At 36.3% G+C, this 24,101-nt stretch overlaps 1 protein-coding gene across 1 annotated transcript in view; it reads left to right on the top strand.

Annotated features, from left to right (window-relative positions):
- grik4 (glutamate receptor, ionotropic, kainate 4) overlaps nt 1-24,101 on the top strand; it is a 413,635-nt gene that overhangs the window by 109,625 nt on the left and 279,909 nt on the right. The window contains exon 3 of the mRNA XM_038284024.1: nt 5,467-5,600. Coding sequence (XP_038139952.1) covers nt 5,519-5,600 — 82 coding nt within the window. The 5' untranslated portion in view covers nt 5,467-5,518. The remainder of the gene's footprint in view (nt 1-5,466; nt 5,601-24,101) is intronic.

Here is a 24,101-nt window from a genome sequence, read left to right as displayed (position 1 = left end):
GAGTATTTTCATAAAAGTGTAATTTCTTTTTTTCATTTGCAATAAAATGTTACTTAATTATGAAGTTTTTTCATTATTAACTATTAGCAACTATTTCGTACACACATATAACGTGACAATGTTACACCCTTTTGGGGTCTGTGCCCCTATCTGGCAACCCTCAGCAAAAAATCTTAAACCCACCCCTCTCAAAGAGATACGGAAGAGGAAGAGGGCCATTCAAAAAAATAAAAATAATAGTCTATTAAATTCTGACTTTTTTCTCAGAATTCTGATTTTAATTTCAGAATTCTGACTTTAATCTCAGAATTCTGAGACAAAAGTCAGAATTCTGAGAGAAAAAAAAAGTCAGAATTCAATAGTCTTTTTTTTCTTTTGAATGGCCCTAATCCTCTTCCGTAAAGAGAGAACGGAATAATGGTGAAAAGATTAGGTAAGAGAAAAATTGATTCAGAATGCAGGGCATTTAACCTGAATTGGACAAACGATAATTTTTTTGTTCAATGCAAAGAAAAGGCTGTCAGTCTCATCTGTCAAGTGGCAGTGACGGTATTCAAAGAATATAACCTGCGGAGACGCGATGAATCCCGTCATAAATTTAGGCACTCTTGCAATCGTCACAATTTTTCTGTTACAAATTGACCCTGGCCCCCCATCAGAGAAGGGAAAAGTTTGGGGACCCCTGCCATGAAGCCTTTGTTGCCAGTTCAAATATAACGCACCAAGTGGCAGGCCCTGTCTAAATTTCTTCGGAAATGTTCTAGTTTGAAATATTATACTTAGCAAAAACGTCTAAATAATAAAAACTATATGGACTGTTGTTTCATTAAAATATTCTGTCTTGTGAAAAAAATATGAAAAAAAAAATCTTGTAAGATAAAAGCATATTGGTGACCTTCATGTTTAAAGGTTGGAGGTAGTAAATTTAAAGTAAAACTTCATGAATAGAAAACGGTAAACAAATTGAGTGATTAAGCATTGTGGGGTAGTATATGATAAGTGATGATATGAAAGCATACAGTATGATAAAAATGAAAAATAAAGCATATAAATCTTTTGCATTTTGGCTTTGATTATACACAGCTGTCTTAATTGGTTAACATATTCTGCAGAAAAACTAGTGCAAATGTATATAAGCTAGCATCTTGGTTGCATTTTTTTTTACCACTTAGCTTCATCTTTATTGTTTCTGCCTCAGTGCAGTAAGAGAAAAATAGATCAATCTGTGTTTGTCTTACTTAGATGAGAAGCTAAAAATGGATTTGACATAATTGACTCTAGAGAGCTGAGAAATGAAGGGTAAGATTCAACCTGACTTTCATTTTACCTCTGTATTGAGCGGATTCGAATTTGTGCTTTAGTCTTTCATTGAGAAGCTATTAGTGGTTTAGCTTGCACTCAGTCAAAAAGCTGACAAGCTCATTGTCTCTCTAACTCTGTGCTGATGAAGCTTTTAATTGACACTGATTAATCTTACTTCCTGAATGTATTTTTCACTTATTTCAATTTTTGCAAATTGCTTGGAAAGTACGATTTTTTTACAAGTAATTTCATTAGTAGCTATTAAATACAAAGCAGTTCTTTGATTTTACAATTAGTCAGTAAAACATCCATTCGTATGATCAAATCAACAGGAATGTGTCACAATTCACTTCCAGTTATCTTTTTACAATTGATATTTCAAACATGATTTAAATACTCTGAAACATGTTTGAAAGAAGTACAAAGTGTCTTTCTGGGCAATAAGCACTCAAAGCTCAATTTGTCTTACAATCCACTCCAATGCTAAAATGCATATGAATTCATGCCAGAACTCATGAACTAAAACTGTTGCCATGAAACAACTCAGATTTACCTCTGAAAGTGTTATGCGAGGAAAACGAACTAAATGTATCTCTAGTAATAGTTTTTTAAGATGGTGTGTAAGATTTTACTACAATAACAGCGACCAGGTGTAAATTAATTGTAATTTAATAAAGCATGCTGGAAATGAAACAAAGAATTATGGGGTACACTGCTTCTTATTTATAGCTGAACCCACTGTGTCCAGCATTCTTCTTTTTGTTGCTTGCAGTGTATGATTGGTAAAATGTAGCTGCTGTTTTGTAACTAATGCTCAATAAATGCATTAATTGTCACCTTGTCTATATGCTACATTTTTTTGTTTTTAACTTTCGAGTGCAATTCTTTCTGTTTTGAAAGCATAATTTACTACATTTTCCATATAGTTGAATCTTTCACGCAGTGCACCTTACTTTATTTAATCACAGAGACTGTTAAATGTCATGTCTCTTGAATCAATAGAAATCTGTCATGCTTTTGCTGAGATGTTTATGATGCTGTCAGTTTGCTGACAAAATGAAATCAGTATGCTAGACTACATTACTGTCCCAGGAGATGAAAAGAATGCATTATGCAACAAAGCCATTAAATGTGTCAAAAGGATATATTTATAGCAGCGTGAAGGAATTTTAAAGTACCAAAATAACCTATGCCATCAAAAGTATGAGGTTGCTTGCTTCTACATATACATTAATCTTAATGACCTCTTCTTTTATTACAAAGGGATTTAATCTGGCATTAGTTCACCCTTTACAACTATAATAGCTGAAACCCTTATAGGAACATTATAGACAAGGTTTAGAAGAACTTTGATGGGAAGTTTTTATCTTTTTTTCAAAGAAGTATTTATGAGGTTGGGTACAATTCATTTGATTAACAAAAATACCGGTAACTGTTAATCCATCACTGAAGGTCTTGGATTAGCTTAAGTTCAGGACTTTGAGCAGGTCAGTCAAGTTGTTCCACGCCTATGTTTCTATGGACCTGTGCAGTGTCATGATGGAACAGAAAGGCCCCTTTGTAACATATTAGGGATTTCAATTTACTTAAACAATGTGGGTGAGACAACTCTCGACCTTAAATATATAGTTTAAAATTTTTGTATTTTTTTTTTTTGCAACATATTGTTTTATTTAAAATCAATGTTGAAATTCTGTGAAAATATATGTGAAAGTGCTAGTATGGAAAAGAAAATCAGAAGTAGAAAACAGATGGTCAGCTGCATAACTCTTTGACATGCTTGACATTCAGTTAAGAGAAGGCTTTTTTAAAATCTTTTTTTTATTCACAAACAACAGTGTACCTGCACATTCTGTCATCCAGGTCATGGCAACCACAAAACAAGATTAAATAAAGGCAACCAGACTTTGGCTGACTTTTTCTAAATATGTTTAGAGACTTATCCAGAGGAATGTTTCACAATGCAGGTTTACTGGAAATTAAACCTTGAAGTTAAGGAAACTTGATTTTTCTGTTGCAGAAAGAGTTTACTCAACCTCTTTTTTCTGTTACCATAGTAACATTCCCCCCACAGCTAACCTTATAGGGAGAAGGTTTAGTTCAACAAACCCAGAGCATCCTCTGTCTCCACTCTCCTTAAAACCAATCAAGTTCTATTTCCTGATTTAGTCAGCAGTTTTCTCATAGTTTTGTGTGAAAAATAAAAATAAAATCCTTTATTAGGTCCATTAGACACAAAATCAAACATGGAATGTCCTTTTGACAAGGATGCAGTTAAAGAATTGACAGAGAATTAAATATACGTCAGGAGACGGTTCTTAGCCCGCGTAGCGTTCAGATTCAGGAAACTTTTAGCTCACAATCCATCTACATACATACATCCACAACCTTATTTGTCCTCACATTGAAGCATTACACAGCCTAACAGGTATTTCACTGACCTTGATTGGTGAGAGCACATTGATTTGTGTGATCACAGCATAATAGAAAACAAATGAACAGTAAAACAGCCATGTGGTATATACTGTGTAATCTAAAACCCCTTTCCCACAGGCCAGATAACCTGTTTAAACCTGGGAACAATCAGCTTTAAGTGGCAGTTGGAATGACTCAGTGACCCGTGTCAAACGACTCTGCAAGGGACCCAATTAAAACTGCCTTCAAATGGCTCTGCTCCGACCGGCATTCAGTGGGAACATTAGAACTGGGTCCACATCCTAATTTACGTAATGCCATTGGGCAACATGCACATATCTCAACACCGTCCCAATCGCATGTGATCTAACAAGCCAAAACAACTCTGCTTACAGTACATTCGACATAAATATGGCACAGCACTGATGAGAGAAATATGGAGGGACAAAAGAATGAAACAATAATGTACACTACTATGCCCTGGCTCACTTTTATGTTGCTCTCCATTGTTTACTTTCCTAATTTCTGTCACAGCAGTGCCAATTGTTAGTGGTTCAACAAGTGTTTGAAACACCTGCGCTAACCTAATAATTTCAGTGGGAAAACATGAGATGATGCACAGAACTGTTTTAATGTTTTATACTTTATCTTCGCATTCTGCAAGGTGCACTTCTCTTCCTTGAGATTCCATCTAAATTTAATACATTGATCCACCCTTATTAATTCAATAAGCTACTGTATATTCGCTTGTAATTTTATCAAGGTTAAAATAGGCTATTGTAGGCTAATTTCATTTTTATTAGTCTGTGAATTTCTGTTATCGTAAATACATTGTTGAAATGAACATTAGAAACCAAATTACAGTTTTATATCTCAATAAACATTTTGAATGTTTAGAAATGAATTTCAGATCTCAATAATCCTACAATTACTGGTCATAATTTTTAATTATTTTGAATTGGAAGAAATGTATTTCAGATATCAGAAATACATAGAATGTGTAAAAATGTATAGTAAAATAAAACGTATTACTTACTTATAACATTTAGTTTTTTTAATTCTGAAATTTAGCTTCTGCCACCAAAAAATAAATGTAGGAAATCTGTCTTACAATTCTGACTTGGAAACTAGAATCCTATTTAAATCATCTAGAAAAACAGCGAGGAGAGTGCTTTTCATAAATGTTAAAACGGTCTGCAATAGTGTACTTCATATAAATTGATGCTTTAAATCGAGCAGCAGTCTTCTCCTACACCATCTCCTTTGACACTAAATTATTATTATTTTTTTAACAGGTGCAAGTAATAGTCATGCAAAGTATCAGAAGAATATATATAATATTTAAAATTTGCCACTCTTTGTGTTGGAGATCAAAATGAGTTTGTATTGCTGAGACAAAATCAGTTGTAACTATTTTATGTTTCTACCAATGATATTTCAAGTTTCAGCTAAAGATAATGCTTTTTTGTGTCATTTTGTAGCACTGAATTTTCCTGTCAAAGCTCCTTCTTTTTCCTGTGAGCCATATAGAAGAAGTTCTCTGTCTTTATTAATACAATTAATCTGACCAAACGACAACCTCATCAGAAGTGCATTATGCCTCCACTTTACTTTGCCATATTCTGCAATGTCAGCAACATAATCTGTGCATGCAATAGAATAGATGGAGACCTAAAGACAAGAATTTGTGTTTTTATATCCCTTTTATGCAGGTATGAAGGCCTCACTGTTACTCTGTATGTGTTTTAGGTGGCTGTGACAGGGGCACACCCGGGGCAGGACCCATGAGGAGTCATAGAAGATGCTCACAGCCTGGGCGCTTCTGCTCTTCTTAGCCATGTGGGTTAAAAGCACCTGTGGTGGCCCACTATCCTTCAGAATAGGTAAGCTGCAGAGCAAAAGTCCTTCTTTGTACTCTAGCATCAGTCTGCTTTTTCTAGTCATTTAAATGCTCTTTCCTCATCATTAAAGATGCAAATTCAAGTTTATTTTTACATGATAGGAAAAACAATATGAGTAAGCTAAACTTTTGATAGAAAAAATATATGAATGTCGATCTCTTTTTGGCAGTTTTTTCCCCTCCACCGTGTCTTTTGTTTGAGGACATTTACCTGTATTTGCTGTTATCTTTTTTTCCTGTGACAACTGTTAAATGCAGTTTTCATAAAAGTTGTTTCTAAAGCTACATTCTTCCAGTAAATGATTTATGGCTTTGTGTCCTAGGTAGAAAGCTGAGGATAATTATATTGGATGGGAGCCTAAATATAAATGGATGCTAACCTTTTAGGATTTATGTTCTCAAGGAAGTAAAAAAAAAACAAAAAACTGATGGCTATTTATCATTTTTGTTTTAACTTTACAGATATAGACTACTTCATAGTGGTCTGTTAAAAAAAACATAAAATATAGTCTATGTAGATCCCCAATGGGAAGCAAAGTCCTAGTACTATGCAAACATAGGAAGACCTTATTAGAGTGTCTAATAAGGTCTTAGGCATATGACCAGTCAAAGTTTTCCCAATTACATTATGCACATATGTGAACACTAAGCAACAGAGTTGATACATTATGTTGTTATAAGTTTAAAAAAGTCCTACTCAGATTCAAGACTAATTTCACAAAATGTTATTAATATCATATGTGATCCGTTACCTAATCAAAATTACTGTTTAATAACTGAAGGCTCTCTTTTTAGGTTTAAGTCTAGATTAATTTGTATCTGGGGGCCAATAACTCGTCACCTTGAGGATAAGTTCTTTTCTTAGGGTGAGGGTGTGGTTTAGAAGTAAGGTGTGAATGGACTTTAGGTTAGGTACAGTATCTGCTGATAATTTTTAGGCTTAGGGTCTGGGTTGGGTCATAGAAATCAATGCAATGTTGAAGTCAACTGTGATAATATCACCTTTTTAGGACACTTTTTTTTTTACATTTACTGACATTGTGAGGACCAACCTTGTGGAGACCAAATACTAGTCCTAATGTGGTAGACCCCATGTAGACCCCATTTTTAATGTCCGGAAGTCTGGAATTTAATTCAGGTTAAAGTTTTGGGATATACAGCTAATGGTTAGGGTAAATATCAGGTTTAATGCAATATAATGCATGCAAATGCAATAAATAGTTGCATGTAAGTCAATGTCAAGTCTTAACATGGATAGGAATAAAAACAGACGTGTGTGTGTGTAAAAGTGTGAATGTGGGGGGAGGGGTGTTGTTTGTGGGTGGGTGCAGGAAAAAACAAAAGCTTGAAGAAAAAAAATACTCAGAAGACACATTGAAGACTCGTAGTTCTGCAACTCTGCTGTATTTTGCCCAAAACATTGGGAAGAAATTTCATGAAGATGTCAGAAAAGTGTGTCAAAGTAAGATTTCTCTGACATGCTCTTCCTCCCTGAATCTAAACCGCCTCTCTTAATAAGAGATATTTTCAAAGCTTGGGAACCAAAATAAACTTTTGAGTTGGTAGAAACTTCAGACACTAAATATATGCTCCTCAGTACAGAACAGCGACATATTCTCTCTTTCAAGTTTAACAGAAAATATTTAATTTATGTCTACAGGATAATGTTAGAATTGTTGCTGGAAACTACAATTATTACATTGATACATTGTAAAAAAAAATGGGTTACTTTTATCTGGCGTTTTTTTTATTTTCTTCCAGTAATAAAACTAATAGAAACTAATAAAAGGACTGTCCATTAGATGGGCAAGGACATCCCATCTATGTTCTTGTTTTATCCATATTGAATCAAAAAACAACATAAAAAATGTATCTTGTCAGACAAAAGTACATTTTCTTTTAAAGGCATGATCCAGAAATATGTAGTGCAGAGACAAAAAAAAATCAAGCCTTCGATAGTCGGTCATTATTTGGTGAGAATCACTGTCTCCTGGTCCAGAATGTCACAGAGTCACAACATTTAGAGCACTTTGTTTTCCTTTAGTGATTTTATTTTCCACCTGGCCTTGGCATCCTTCTCACTATAGTGCCAATAAGATACTTTAATGAGCATTACTGTACTTGACTGGTCAGAAACTCACCCAAGCTAAACCTCATGGAAGATTGATGTGGGATTGTTAAGAGGAAGATGAGGGGTACCAGAGCTAACAATGCAGGTGACCTTAGGCCCTCCATTAAAGCAACCTTGGCTCATTACTAAGACATAACTGTATTATGTACTAGACCATTTATGAGTTGGTTTATGTGATCATTTCCATCTTCACTTTTGCAAAATGCAAACATATTTGTCTCTCAAATGGATCATGACATTGTGGTTGATGATGTTATGCCTTGTCAAATAACTGTTAAGGACATTTGAATGACATAAGCCAAGTTTCTGTGTTTTATAGCATTCACAGTTCTATAAAAGTAGAAGACTGGGTTTCTGTGCATCATTTAGGTACAAAATAATGACAACTTTACCACTTTAGGGGGGTAGTGTAAAGCTTTGCATAATTGCAGACTCCCAGATCTGAAAATAATTGCAGTTTGGTAGACATATCAACTCTGCATCAAGTTGCTCCTTTCTCGTTATTCTCGTCTGTGCTGTTTACTGACAGTGTTTTTGATCTGCTTCTTGTTCTGTATGTCTGCAGTCAGAACAATCAGAAGAATTTCTAAACAAGCGTCAAACCCAAACAGGCATTAGGGCTGTACATGGAGAAAAAAACATTTGAATAAGTAAGAAATGAGACACTATCTTGCAAATGTTTGTGACTGTCTCTTCATTTAGGTTAATACCTTCCTTTAGTAAAAAAACAAAAACGTCTGCTTGTGCCTATAGAAACAGTAACAGAAATATTAAGATACATTTTAATGTCATTCACTTTACAGATAACAGTTTGCTACCAACATGCTCTCTTTGTGCTCTTTGAGATATAATTTACAAGAACATCTTAGTAAAAACTCAAAGCCATTTAAAAAGAAATCACATGATGATTTTAATAAAATAAAAAATACTTCTACTAAAACCAGCAATTTACACACACCATATAAAGAGAAATCCTGTTTCACAGTACTTTAAATAAGCTTAAATGGAATTATCACCATATTTGTTTTCCTAAAAAATATTATTTTAAGCAATAGCTCGTTTGTGATTATTTCTTTTTCATTTTCTTTATTTTCCAAGTTTACATCACAACATTTCAGTTCATCAGAGACACGGCTCTGGATATGTTTTAAAACAAAACCTGAAACACGCTGCTTTCCTGCATGACATCTTGGACAATAAATAATCAAGTAAGATATCAAGAAAAAAGTTGTTTTCCTCTACAAGTTTGGGTCATCTTTTAACATAGTGATTCAAGGTGCCTTAAAATGTCCATGATAAGTTAAATTCTATTATGAACAGCATGAGACTATCCATCAAACTATTTAGGATGGAGATGGAAATGAATGATAGAGAGAAATAGATGAAAAAAAGTGAGCAAGAAAGAAATCACAACTCCCAAAGTTCCATTAGAAAAAGCCAGAACATAGTTTGTAAATAAAATAAGGGACAAATACTATAACTTGTGGAGACATGTGTTGTTGTCTGATTGAACTTAAGAGGAGCTGCAATAAAAGTTATGCACTTGACAAAATGCATGGCCTGATGAGGAAAGTATGTGGACAATCTAAAGCAACAAATCAACAAGGAATGTAAAGCTTCATCCTAAATGGGTCTTCCAAATGAACAATGACGAACATACTGCCAAATGTTACAAAGTGACTTTAAGACCAAATAAATCTGTTTTGGAGGAGCCATCACAAATTACTAAAGTGTTTCACCAATAAATAATGTGTGGGCGGAGCTGAAAGGTGTGTGGGAGCAATGGGGTCAACCAAGCTGGCCAGTTAGACCTGGAACAATGAACCACAGATAGCGTAATCTGGTGGAAAGATGAACCTATGGAGAAAATCTTAGTTTTTTATCGTTGTTGCTTTTGGCATAGTGAAATGATCTTGGTATTCCTGTTGGACCTAAAATCCTAAATGTATAGTCCAGTTTAATATGTACCAATAAAAATTAAAAAAGAACATATTTTTATAGTATGCACATAAATGCAAGGCAAGGCAAGGCAAATTTATTTGTATAGCACAATTCAGCACAAAGACAATGCAAAGTGCTTTACATGATTAAAATGTAGGAAAATAAAACAGAATCAAAGTAGATAAAAATAAATAAAAATCTGTTTGAAATTATATAATGTACATAAAAACCCCTCAAGAATTATGCTTTATTTTATGTTTTTTCATTTGAAACCAGAATCTCGGGGAAAAAAGGTAACAAAATATTCCTATTGCTTTGAAAAATGTCCTCTCCTCATTAGTGGACAACATGCTGAAACATATTTGTTCTCAAGGAAAATGTTTTGTCAAAATAAATGTATTGTACAGTTTTAAAGGTCTGTCTTCTAGATTCCTTTGTTTATACAAGAGCTGTTGTAAAGCTCTTATCTCTAGTCTGTGTTGTACAAGAACATCCTGTTATTCCTTCCATTATTTCAAATGTTAACAGAACTGAGTCAGAACAGTCATTTTTTTACATCTTATCTCCAAAAAAACAAACAACTCTTATTACTTAGCAGATTTATTTCTTTGCTGTTCGCGCTCAGCTCTGCTTCTGCATTATACTGTATAGACTGTCTGTTGGATTGCCACACGATGCTTCCAAACCACTTTGTTTTCTAAAAACAGCTCAAATTCACATATTGAGTTTTTTTATACTGAGAACAAATCATTCCGCTGAATTCTCAATGTTGCTGAATAAATGAACAGCAGCTTTGCTCCTTTATTTACTTTCACTATTCACCACCAGCCTCTGACTATAAACGCATCTCTACAGCAGTGGCTGTTTTTCTCTGTCCTACTGCAACATTAATAGATAATTGGATGCCTTGGCTGTTTTTTTTTTCTTTCTTTTTTAATACCATCTCCTCACATCACTAAGCTATTTGCCAATGTACCTTCATTTTGAGGCATAAATATTTACCAGCATGGGCACACATTTCAAAGTACATGGAGACACAAACAAACATGTACCCCCAAAACATCACTACAGATACCCCTCTGCCAATTGTGCTTTTGTAGATGATATTTAACGTGGCTTTCCCCGAGAGTTCTGGCTGGTTGGCATAATGTCATTGTCTGGCCTTCAGTGAATGTGTCAGTGTCAAAAACCAACTCGCACCCCTCCACATTACCAACAGGACCTTCCAGCTGCAAGCCTAGTGTGGGGACATGTTTTGTCTTTGCTTTTTTTGGTGGTAAATCCACAGTTTAAAATCTGAAACTAGAAACTTCTGTTTATCAATATGGATATATAGTTAGATGTGTGCATGCTAATTTGTTCATCTGTGCCGGAATTTGTCATTTTAGGGGGCTCTTGTGGCAACTTTATTTCAACAGCTGCTAAACAGGAAACAGATGTAGAGAAAAGGGGGATAGCATGTAGCAGAGGTCTATGTTAATTATTTATTTTGATAGAACTATATAAAAAGTGTAAAAAAAAAATCATATTTTATAGTGTTTTACAAATGAAACTCTTGAGAGGGTGGCGTCATTTAATCCAGTTTACTTTTTATGTTCAGTACAGTCGGTCCAAATGTGTAGCATAGTCTCAGTGTAAATCTTGCAGTTCTATAAATGCTTCAGAGTTTATGAGAAAATTAGGTTTAAAGAACCATGCCAACCAAGGAACAGAGCAAATAGTTACAGAAGTCAGGTTGTAAAATTATATCAAAGCTTTTAACATCTCACACAGCACTTAAATCCAATATTTAAAAATAACATTTAGTTCCGACATTTAAAAAAAAACAAACTGTATGCCACATTTGCAAAACAATCAAGACCTTGGTGTCCACCTAAACTGCCAGGCCATGACAGAAATGATTTAATTTGGAAAGCTGTTAGTGAAACACTTCACAAATCTCACCCCTACAAAAGAGTAGTTGGTTTGTAAAAGGAAGCATAACTTAAGTTTCCTCTATTTTTCATGCAACCTTTAGGAGACATAGCAAACATGTAAAGAAAAATAACACCAAAGCAAACCTCTTGACAAAAAACAAACAAACAAAAAAAAAAAAACACCCTGATCATGCAACCCAGAATCATGCTGAGATATTATGCTTTTTATGGTATAAACATGAATTTGTTTAAATAATCCATCCATCCATCCATCCATCCATCCATCCATCCATCCATCCATCCATCCATCCATCCATCCATCCATCCATCCATCCATCCACCCATCCACCCATCCATCCGACCATCCATTTTCCGTCACGCTTACCCCAGCTGGTGTCGTGAGGGGTGCTGGTGCCTATCTCCATCTGTCAATGGGCTAGAGGCGGGGTACACCCTGGACAGGTCTGGACACCTTCTTGCAGCTCTGTGCAAATACTATGGAAAATAAATAGTGATAATAGAGGGAAATCCTAGAGGAAACTAAGACTGAAACGGACTTGAACCTTAGGTGGAAGACAGAACTACCACCAAAAAGACAAGTCCTTTGTTAGGACTGTTTGACTACAACCTAAGTAGGACACTGTCACAAAACCTGACCAAAAAAAAGCATTCAGTAGGTGGTGGTCTATTCAACTTGAATGAGCTAAAGGTAATTTACCAGTTGTTGTGTCATGAGGTATAAACCTCTGTGCAGTAGCAACCATTGAAAATGGCCCTTCCCAGTCAAACTCCAGCTGAATGAAAGCCAACTTCGAGCCCCTGGAGTGACCCCCTCCCCTCCATGCATGTTTTGTTACTCTGACTCCACCCTTTCACTGAATTACAGGATCTGGCCAGGAGAAGGCAATTCTCTTTAGATCTTAATGTCCAAAAATCATGACAGAAAGAATATTTTAGTACAAAGATCAATGTTTAAAAAAGGGCCTATCAAGGAAAGTGGGGAAATTTTGAATGGCTACTACTGTTTATAACCCAGCTATAATCACATCAAGTTGCAAAAAACCATGTCAAGTCACTTCCACTAAAGTAATGTTGTCCTGTGCAGTTGTTCATAAATTTGAATCCCAATAAAATGGTTTGAGGTTTGTGGCTGTAAATTATGTTTTGAAAGGGATTGCATGACTTGTTTAGAACAGTTAACAAAGCTGAACTAGAATATGCTAACTACTTAAAACATAGTATATGGAAAACATTTAATTATAACACAATTCTAGGTTAACATGGTATGGAGCAACTAGTTTTTGTGGGGGCTTTTCCTCATTTGCTTAGTGAAGTGTTTTCTGCTGCCTAATTTCATCCAGCCAGTGAAGCCTGCTACGTTCACTAATTTGGAGAAAATATTGCTCTACCCACACATAATCACGGCTCTAAGCTGGTGTCTGTTTTCTTGTATACAAGGAGGGAAAACTTGGGCAAATAGTCTGGAAAATCAGACATTATCCTTCATTAGAGCTGGATTCATCAGAGCCTCCCATCTCAACTCCATGAACAATTTCTGCACTAACACAGACATGCTCTACATCTGTCCAGTTCAATATCACCGTGTAAAAACCAATTATCAGCGGTTTCTAAATCAAAGGCGGTGGGGGGTTTCATAGGTTTCATTTTAAAGCCTGTACAGAAATTCATCATATTAAAAAAAAGCAAGTGGATGTAGAAACTATTAACTGATCTACTATGCTTTAGAGGTACACTATATTGCCAAAAGTATTTGCTCACCTGCCTTGACTCACATATGAGCTTAAGTGACATCCCGTTCCTAATCCATAGGGTTCAATATGACGTCGGTCCACCCTTTGCAGCTAGAACAGCTTCAACTCTTCTGGGAAGGCTGTCCACAAGGTTTAGGAGTGTGTTTATGGGAATTTTTGACCATTCTTCCAGAAGCGCATTTGTGAGGTCGCACACTGATGTTGGACGAGAAGGCCTGGCTCTCAGTCTCCGCTCTAATTCATCCCAAAGGTGTTGAGGTCAGGACTCTGTGCAGGCCAGTCAAGTTCATCCACACCAGACTCTGTCATCCATGTCTTTATGGACCTTGCTTTGTGCACTGGTGCACAGTCATGTTGGAAGAGGAAGGGGCCAGCTCCAAACTGTTCCCACAAAGTTGGGAGCATGGAATTGTCCAAAATGTCTTGGTATGCTGAAGCATTCAGAGTTCCTTTCACTGGAACTAAGGGGCCAAGCCCAGCTCCTGAAAAACAACCTCACACCATAATCCCCCCTCCACCAAACTTTACACTTGGCACAATGCAGTCAGACAAGTACCGTTCTCCTGGCAACCGCCAAACCCAGACCCGTCCATCAGATTGCCAGATGGAGAAGCGCGATTCGTCACTCCAGAGAACGCGTCTCCACTGCTCTAGAGTCCAGTGGCGGCGTGCTTTACACCACCGCATCCGACGCTTTGCATTGCACTTGGTGATGTATGGCTTGGATGCAGCTGCTCGACCATGGAAACCCATTCCATGAAGCTCTCTGCGCACTGTTCTTGAGCTAATCTGAAGGCCACATGAAGTTTGGAGGTCTGTAGTGATTGACTCTGCAGAAAGTTGGCGACCTCTTCGCACTATGCGCGTCAGCATCCGCTGACCCCGCTCCGTCAGTTTACGTGGCCTACCACTTCGTGGCTGAGTTGCTGTCGTTCCCAAACACTTCCATTTTCTTATAATACAGCTGACAGTTGACTGTGGAATATTTAGGAGCGAGGAAATTTCACGACTGGATTTGTTGCACAGGTGGCATCCTATCACAGTTCCACGCTGGAATTCACTGAGCTCCTGAGAGCGACCCATTCTTTCACAAATGTTTGTAAAAACAGTCTGCATGCCTAGGTGCTTGAATTTATACACCTGTGGCCATGGAAGTGATTGGAACACCTGATTCCAATAATTTGGATGGGTGAGCAAATACTTTTGGCAATATAGTGTATGTAGATTTTTTTCTGTATTGACTGAAACTTGCAGTTCTGTATCAATAAATATTCATTTTCAAACCAGCTGAAATATGCATTCCTCTTTAATTGAAGGGGGAAAAACATCTGCAAAGATTGCAAAAGTCCAAACATAAAATATAACAAGGTATCTCTGAGAAAATATTTAAAAGTTAGGAAAAATAAGATAACACTGGCATTATTTAGAACATGTATCCAAGGCTGAGAAAAAGAGACCAAAGGCAATGATGAGCAAAAAGCAGGACATGGTAAGCTGCAGGATTTTCATTGTTGAACATTTAAAGAGTCTGCTTTATTCTGAATAAATCAAGACTATATGTAGCAAGGTGTCAAGACAGACACAGAAGTCTTTTATTGAGGAAAAACTAAAATCTGCCAGCATTTTGTTGGAGAGTTTAGCATGGTCTGATAAAACCATAGTTTGAGCTGTAACTCCAAATAGACAAGAACACTAAGTATTGCAAATGGAAGACCTTCACCACAGTGAAACAATCCTCTCAGATTTTTTGGCCATACACCTTAATCTGCCTGCTGGAAAGCTTGAGATAAGGAGGGGTTTAATGTTTCAGAATTCCACTTTCAAACTGATAACAGTTTGATTACATTTTGCAATGGTCTGCAAGAGTTACAATTTCTAAGTTTTGTTAAATAGGGCATTGGAGATGAGATGTCATTACAATCTGAGAGATTTAAAAAAAAAAAATTAAGGCTGAGATGATTGCATATCAACCCTAGAACTAAACAATGTATGAGAGGTCAAAATTGATTTACACATGGGATGTGACATTAACACGTTCTTTTCAGCTTATATGAATTTAACATAATAGATAGAATCTCTAAAACAGAAATAAATCAGTAAGACTACAAATATATATGCTTTGTATATATTCATTTTTAGATATAAATTAAATAAACCTGTAAATTCGCTGCATACCGAATATGTATCTGAAATGTTCTCTCTTTAGGAATAAAGAAAAGGTAAAGGATTTAAATTATAAAGCGAACAGCTTACTGAAAGGGGTTTGCTTGCTATCAAGCTTATAATAGTGCTGTGATCCAATAAATGACTATAGAATTCAAACTCTACTTTGTAACAGGAGATAGAAAATGTTTTATCATTTTTGAATGGCTTAATTTGCCCCGGTGGATAAATCAATGACAAATTAATACTTGAAACTTTTTTTCCCCTTATCATTTGCAAACATTCAAGTGGTATTCTACACTACATATAGTGATAAAACCATTGATGTGTCACTTAAATACGATAGCACACATCCTCAAATGCAACACGCTCCTGCAGTTAGTCTTGCCTGAGTCTTGTTAATCTAAAATGTCAATTTTTATAATTTTTTATTTAACATCAATACAAAAAAATAACTTGAGGACATTTTAATGTACTGACAGAGCTGCTGACTGACTGCCACCACACAAAGAAGCTGGACAAACCAACCTGTGCCTCTTTACTCTGTTTTCTGCACTCAGCAGGGGGAAGACGATAGAGCATTTTCTATGGGCTAAATTCAATTCGCTTCACTTTCACTGCAGCAGTGGCTGAGCCATCTTTACCTGCTCCTTTGTGACAGGCGTCATTTGAGCTGTTGGTCTGAATTTCAAGTTTCTTTTGAGATAGATATTAAGAATGAAAAGGATGCTGATAATAAGAGTGAATCAATTCACCCCCATGGTGCAGAACTTTTGAAGTTCCCATTTTGGGTTACCCAGAAAATACAAATTCAGTTATTTGCCTATGGTTTATTTCCTTCAACTGCAAACTGTCTGAAGATGAGTAACTTAGCCAAATGAGTATGTAGGCCTAAAAAAAAATAAATTTCAAAAGTGTTTCTTTATCTCAGTAGCAATTGAACTGTATGTTTCATAAGCATAGTAGAGGCATGAGAATAATGCGTTTACGTCCTGCTGCATTAATTTGTCCCAGCCTACGAAAACATTTATTTTTCTTTATTAGTATCACTCTACTATTGCTATTACTGAGTATCTCACATTCAAAAATAGCACATTGGAACTCGTTTTAAGATGAAACCTTCTAATGGCAATCCCCCCTTTAACGACCGACCCCTAGAATCATAGACAGGTTCAGATATTACAGGTTAACGATGGAACTAACGACCCATTCATCGGTTACCATTGCATGTTTCCAAGCGATACAAGGCGTTGTCTATATAAGACTCAAACTCACTGCGGATCCAGACATTTGAATTGAGAAAGCTTCCTGGAGAGGTGGCGAAACGTCTTCAAATCTTGAAAACCAAGTCCAGTGGATTTTTTGAATTTTTATGGAAAACCTTCTAAAGGTCAGACCCACAGTGTAGCAAGTAGGAATTCTATAATGGAAGAATGCTTGGGCTTAGAATTTTCTAAAAATAATTACAAAAAAAGTTTAAAAAATGATTATAAAAATAACAAATCATATTATCCTTCATGCTGGACAAGATATGTCACTAAACAGAAGTAAGAGAAACATATGCTGCAGAATAATTTTCTATGTTCAGCTGTGTTTGTCCTGGGATCTAGTGTGCAAGCTTTTGTTTGTTTTTTCCACTCCTTCCAGGCTCTGACGGCATCTTGGGCGGATCAGTGCAAAGGAGTCTTGGAGTACAATTAGCATTTTGGTCGTAGTGTCCACCAGTCAGTAGCAGCACACAGTCAATTCCCTCAGTTGTGCTCACACAGTGACTTATTAAGGCCAGCTGCAAGAGCCACCATGACTGAGTCACTGCGCCCTTGCCTCCAGTCAGTTTCATTCAGCCCCCATTCACTCTAATTTCAGATGGCATCTATGAACTCATTTAACTCTCTGTGAAGACCAGAGAAGATAGCAATGTTGGTTGGGAAAGACCAGATATATGTCTGAGGAAAGCATTCTGGTTTGCTCTGAATGCCATTAAGTCATGGTGTCATCAGATTCTGTTTAGCTAAGAAGTGTTTCTCGGGAAGAAAAGTTAATGCAGAGGCTGACGTCCCAATAAGTTCCCAGGGGAGGAGATCTCATAATTATTCTCCTGGCTTTAAATTATTCAGCCATGTGGTGTGCGAGTCATTAGTCAGATGACACTACAGCATGTGTTTTCTCAGTGCTGAAGCTATGGGGCACATTTGAGATCTTTGTCTTTTTAGGTGATCACCTCTTACAAAAACCAACTGACTATTTATTTCATTATTTTGCTCAGAGACCAGAGCAGATATGGAGGATGTAACAAATAGAAAATAGGCTTAATTATCAAGCAGGATTTGTGCCGGCAGACATAGCAATTTTTGTTACAAGTCAGCCACCTAATTTGAAAATATTTGTTTTGGAGACATATCTCCCCTTTGGTATCTAAATGAAATAAGGCAAGTTTCTGATTAATCTCTAAGGTTTTAATTACCGGGGCAGGTACTGGGACCAATCATTTATTCATTGCCAGGAATGTTCTATGGGAATGGTTTTATACAATTATGCAAACTTTTTTTTTTCTTTTACTCCAGAGCTTATTGCATAAATTATGCAGCAGATCTGATAAGTGCAAACGGTGCACAGATAAAAAGACTGTGTATGTATTTGCAATTTCCATCTCACTCACTAACAGAACATCCTCAATCATTGTTACCTCAGCGGAGCTCATGAAGACAAATTCAAATATATGTGCTCATTTAGCTCTGAGAATCTGCACTTTATATGCGAAATAACTTCTCTGCTAGGCACAAACAGAAAAAAAATGGGGCTTAAATTATTAACAAACTAATTACAAGCTGCAGGGTTATGTTTGTGGATGCGTAATGGAGCTTGTCTCCAGCTGAGTTGGAGTCTGTAGGCATAGTTTACAGACAACAGCATTAGAATCAAAGATTATGACCGTATGGTGTGGTGGTATGGAATGAAGGTCATAAAAAAAGCATTTCTGGATCTCAATTGAAATGAGGAGGGTGGCTGGAGTGGTTTCAAACACAATAAACCTGAAAACAATAACTCCCACTGCACACATAAAACCTTTGTGTAAAAAACAGTACATCATCAGGAAACACCAACTTTATATGCTCCATGTTCACTTTGTGTAATGTTAAAAAAATTCATCATGACAAATTATATGTGTTGGGGGGGGAAAGTGTGGTAACAGCAATATGTTTGCAGGAGTGTAAACACTCCTAAACTAATAACACTTTAAACACAATCAAATCTAATTTAATTCAGCCCCCTTGAGAACAGATATGCCATCATTTATGCTGAATCTGATTAATATGGCATGTTGCAGTGTACTCATTTTAGAAATACTGCATTTTGTGTTGTTAAGTATACAGACTAATGTAGCAAACACATTTAGATATCATAAAATGTGCATGAAACAACAAAAAAATCAAGTATTAGATTTTCCTTTAATGTTTAAGAGGTCTTCCAAATGATCTGGCCAATAAGAGTCCGTGTAAGTCCAAAACATCTCAGTTGAATGCTAATGTAACCAGTACATCTCTGGAAGATGAGGAAGCATCAGGGGTGGGTGTGGAACCTGAGCTTTATATGTTTGGACTGTTTTGATCCAGCTGTGCTTTTAGAGTTAGAACATTTATTAGTTTTATCTAAACCTTCAACTTTTACGTTAAATCCAATTCCAACCAAGTTATTTAAGGAAGTATTCTCTCTGATTTCCTCCTCCGATTTAGATGTGATTAATCTATCTCTCTCACAGGTATATGCACCATGACCTTTTAAAGTAGCTGTAATTAAACCTTCACTTAAGAAACCTGTTGATCCAATTGAATTGGTCAGTCGTAGACCTATATCTACTCTTCCTTTCTTAAAACAGTTGCTAGAAATGTGTGTGACCACATACAGTACACCCTAACAGCCTCTTTAACGAGTTTCAGTCAGGTTTTAGAGCTCATCATAGCACTGAAACAGCACTGGTGAAAATCACTAATAGTATTCTAATGGCCTCAGATAATGGGAGGTTTATGAGTAACAAACTAGCTACCCTGCAGAAGATGGCCGACCAACAGTTGCCCGCATAGCTCACAATGACTGTTTTGAATCAAACCACTTAATATAAGGATGGAAGAAGCGGGAGAAATGAAGGAGGGAGAAAAGAAAAACACAAAACAATATCCAACCCGCCGGCAAGAGCAGCGGCTTTTACCCTTTTACACACAAAGGTAACATTTTCAGAAGCTCTTCTTTTTATAAACCAATCTACTACTACTTTCTACTTGCCTAGACAAAAATACCCTTTAAAGAGTAAATTGAAGGGATGCTTTATCGTTTCATTGTCATGGTTGTTGGAAGAATTGGAGGTCTACTCCTGTGCTTCAAAACAGCGGGATCAGCGAGGGTCTCCCTCTGTCGGGAGTCAGTGGTCTGTCACCGCACACTCGAAAACAACCCCAACTCAATCGAGCACAAAGCTAGTTTGCAGAACCTTAATTTCTTGACACTCAATCATGTTGAGTTTGTAGGGTTCTATGTCAGCTCACCAGCAGAGAATGGCAGAGCAGCAGCTTGGTGGCCGGTTCAGGAATCAAAACCAGCTCAGCAGCAGCAGAAAAACATCTCCAATGTAAAATGGCTCGTTGTTGATTTTAGAATTCAAACTTCTGAAAGTACTTTAAATATGAAACTATTACATACTGTTCAATAAATGACAAGTGTTATTACTTAAGAGTAATATCATTTAAATGTCCTTTACCGGGGACATCCATGCTTGTCAAAGAACACTACTGCCACCATCCGGTTTGTGACGTCATGGTGCGGTATCGGCTGTTGAGCAAGATCCAGTGCTGTATCTGGCGTTTGTCACCATGTGCTATTATCCAAGTCATCTTCAAAACATTCTTCTTCAAAATGTTGGCTACATATTACATTTTTTTTTCTCTGGCCAGAAGTTCGATGGCAAATCCTCCCTCTTTAAGTTGGCAATTAGACGACCAGTACTGCAGTAACCCGTCCGTGGTGGATCATGAATCGGAAAGGTGAAATAACAAATTTGTTTTTCAGTTTTAAGGGATGTATTACAATATCCAGCTGCCATGCACGTGGGCATTGTCAGTTTAACTATAGCTCTCGCAAATTTCAACGGTGAAATCCTCTCGCAATCTAAAATAATTGTTGTTTATTGCAGATGTGTCTAGTCATTCCCATTGATTTTGTTTGTAAAGCAGGGATAATGGTGCTAGGCTTACCGCACCGTGATGTCACTGCCGGAGGATGTCAGGAGTGAGGTGAGGTGTTACAATATTTGGACAAAAATAGCCGCTCCCAGACTCGGTGATCGCGGAAAAAATAAATTAAAATTTTTTACAGATTAATGCTAAATTCATTAAATCACAGCGAACGTATTTGTTTTAGTTATAGATAATGATCCATTGATCATTCCTTGCTGACTGGACTTTTCTTTTAAAAAGCAGATGTCCCAGGTAAATAAGGTTTTTTTTCAATTCTGCAACAGAATTGATCTGGTTAACTGTTTCTTTCCTAGACGGAGCCACCTATGGAGCTAATTTGCTGTTACCGTTGGTATGCGGCTTCTCTCTTGAACCCCCATTAGGCCTTGGCAGAAGGCTGCTCCCACTGAGCCAGGTTCTGCTGGAGGTTTCTTCTTGTTAAAATGAACTTTTTCCTCTCCACTGCATGCATGCTCAGTGTGAGAGGTTGCTTTAGGGTCAATGACAAAACACAGGCGAATATCATTGTTGCACGTTAGAAATGTGTCCTGCAAGTCATTCACTCAATGCAAACAGCTGGTTTTCCTTTTTACCAGTCTGACTGTAGTATTCAATTGAATTATCTTTTTAAAGGGACTTCACTTGACATGTAAATTAATAATAATTTTATTTTATTTATCTAACATTGGAGAAATTTATCTCTGCATTTAACCCATCCCCTTGTGGAGCAGTGGGCTGCCATCATGGGGCGCCCGGGGAGCAGTGTTGGGTTAGGGGTCTTGCTCAGAGACCCAAAGTGGCAGTGGGACTCAAACTCAGAACCACAGGATTCCAAGTTCTATGCCCTAACCAATAGGGAACCACTACCTGGAAGTTGATGCACTATGGCAAGTCTTTTAAATACTCTTGTGAGGTAAAGCTACATCTGCCCACAGCTGTAGCAGATACTCTTAAAACTAGTGATGGGTTGATGAGGCTTGACAATGTCACGAAGTGCCCAACTGTACTAATACGTACTGTACTGCGTCTACTGTGTCACTGAATACTGCCACCTGCTGGACCTTTATGTGAAAGACCACTGACACTGATTTGTTGATTAATAATACGATTTAAGTCATTGTAAGGTATAGTGTATTATTTAATATCTTTGTTTACATAGAAAAGATGTTATGATATATTTGGAAGAATTAAAAAAATAAAGGGATGCTGTCAATAAATAAATAAATTAAATTTAAATGTGTTTAAATTAAAACATGACTAACATCTTTCTAGCTTGATGAATTTGATAATAAGCTGCAGAAGATCAGAGATTATCTTCAAAGATGCCTCCCCCTGACAGATATGCTTCTACACACAGTTTAGTGCATCCATTTTGAAACAGCTCCTTGTTTTGGTTATGTGACTTTCTTGAAGCAATACTTGCACCGACATTAAGGTTTTGCTCTTTAAGCTGACACATGCATCGACGTATCGGTGTAGCTGGACCAATCTCTACTTGGAACTTATATGCTAAAGCAGAAAATGTGCATACTTCTATAGCCTGATTTGACCAAATCAAATACAAAGCTCTTCTTTCTAAGTTTCCTTACATCATATTTTGGCAATTTTAAAGCAGAATTTTAGTAATAAAACCATCAGTGTTATTATAATACTTGCCCTCTTTATACAGAATACCTACATGTTAATACATTAATTTGTTTTGCTAGTTCTTTCCAAACCAATGGAAAATGATGCTCAATTTGTTAAATTTTATTTATATGGCTCAGATTCATAACACTCAAATAATAGTATTTAAAACCAATGTTAAATTAAATACATTTGACAGATTTAAAATGAATTAATAATGGGGTTTTTTCTCCTTTTTTGGTTAATTTTAAAATTATTTTATTGTTTTTTGTTAAAAATATTCTGTTAAGAATAGTTTTGGGATGTTATTGAAAATGCCTGTAAAAAATATTTCTAACAACTAAAAATTGTTGCTTTTGGGTTCAGAAAATACCACCCCTTCATTCTTCCTCTGCCTGTGTAACAAAAAGGCTTAGTATATTTGTATTTCTCAGTGTGAACATGCATAATGCAGGGATATTAAAGGAGAAAGAGCAGAGGGGTGAACTGGAATTGAGCCTGGGCAGTTTTAATTCATTATGCCATATTGTCTTTTGGAAAAAAAAGCATTGATTTCTTTTTTTCCCTACCCAGTTTATTTTTAATTCATCCCACATTTGCACCTCCCAACAGGCAGGGACATCAATTTCCTCTGTGAAACAGATGTGTTTGTGCTGGAAATCTTGGCTCTCATCCTCCATTAAAGCCAAACTCTCTTTGTAGAGAGAGCACTTTAAAGAAAATTAAAGCAGATGATCTGATTATTCATGATTGATTTCACCCCAAACTTATTGTGATTTATTCCCCCTATTCAAAACTATCTTTTTCTTTCACCTGCAGCCTGTATTCCACTGCTATTTTAAAGCTTTTTGGTCTCTAAACAATTGGGAGCATGTTGCCAGGGTCAACCATAAATATTGTTATAAGTGCCAAAAAATTCATGTAGTTTGTCCTGTGTTAAACTATTTCCCCCTAGCAGCTAACAAAGAAAAAAACAAAAAATAGCCTTTTTGACTTGCTTTTGATTAGTGCAGAGTTTGGTCCTTGCAAACTGAGCCAACATTTTTGTATGCAAACAAAACCTACATTTTAAATTTGAACTACCAAGTTGAACTTTGCATCTTTGATCAGTTTGTGTTTTGCTAGGTGGAAAGTTTAGATTGCAACTGCAGGCTTTATTTCTCCTTGTACTTCCAGATTCAACAAAAGCCTAATCTATTCCATTAGTATTTGGAAGAGAGTTTAGATGATCATCATTGTAAGTGTTTATTTGGAACTATTCTGATAATTATTTCATGTACTCTTAAATAAGCAAAAATATAGTTTAAGTTTGTTTTAGTTTAATTAAGTTAGTGTTTCCTGATTAATGACCAGCACACATTCTACTTTATAGATGTCTTATGGTACATTTTGGAAGTACATATTGTCTATATTTTGATCTGGTATGCTTTATGTTTATCTCTGATCATGGTAACCTGTAGGTCTTACTGATCCGTGCCCGAAATGGAGAAGGGTTTTTCTATTGTACATGTAATTAAAACTGTTTCCCCCCATTTTAATATTACGTCATATTTTTAAGAAGTTATTTGATAGCTCAAAGCCAAGTACAGTAGGTTAGAAATATAGAGCTTACAAAAAATCTAAACAATGTCTTTAAAAGAGAAGAAAAAATCTATCGATGAAAAGAAAGCAAAATGGTTTTGTCCATCCAGGCTGTCTGAAAAAACA

Source organism: Cyprinodon tularosa, unplaced genomic scaffold (genome assembly GCF_016077235.1).
Source record: "Cyprinodon tularosa strain WSP-4 unplaced genomic scaffold, ASM1607723v1 ctg198, whole genome shotgun sequence".
NCBI lineage: Eukaryota > Metazoa > Chordata > Actinopteri > Cyprinodontiformes > Cyprinodontidae > Cyprinodon > Cyprinodon tularosa.
Note: the sequence above shows the minus strand (reverse complement) of the source record. Positions and strands in the feature narration are given on the sequence as shown.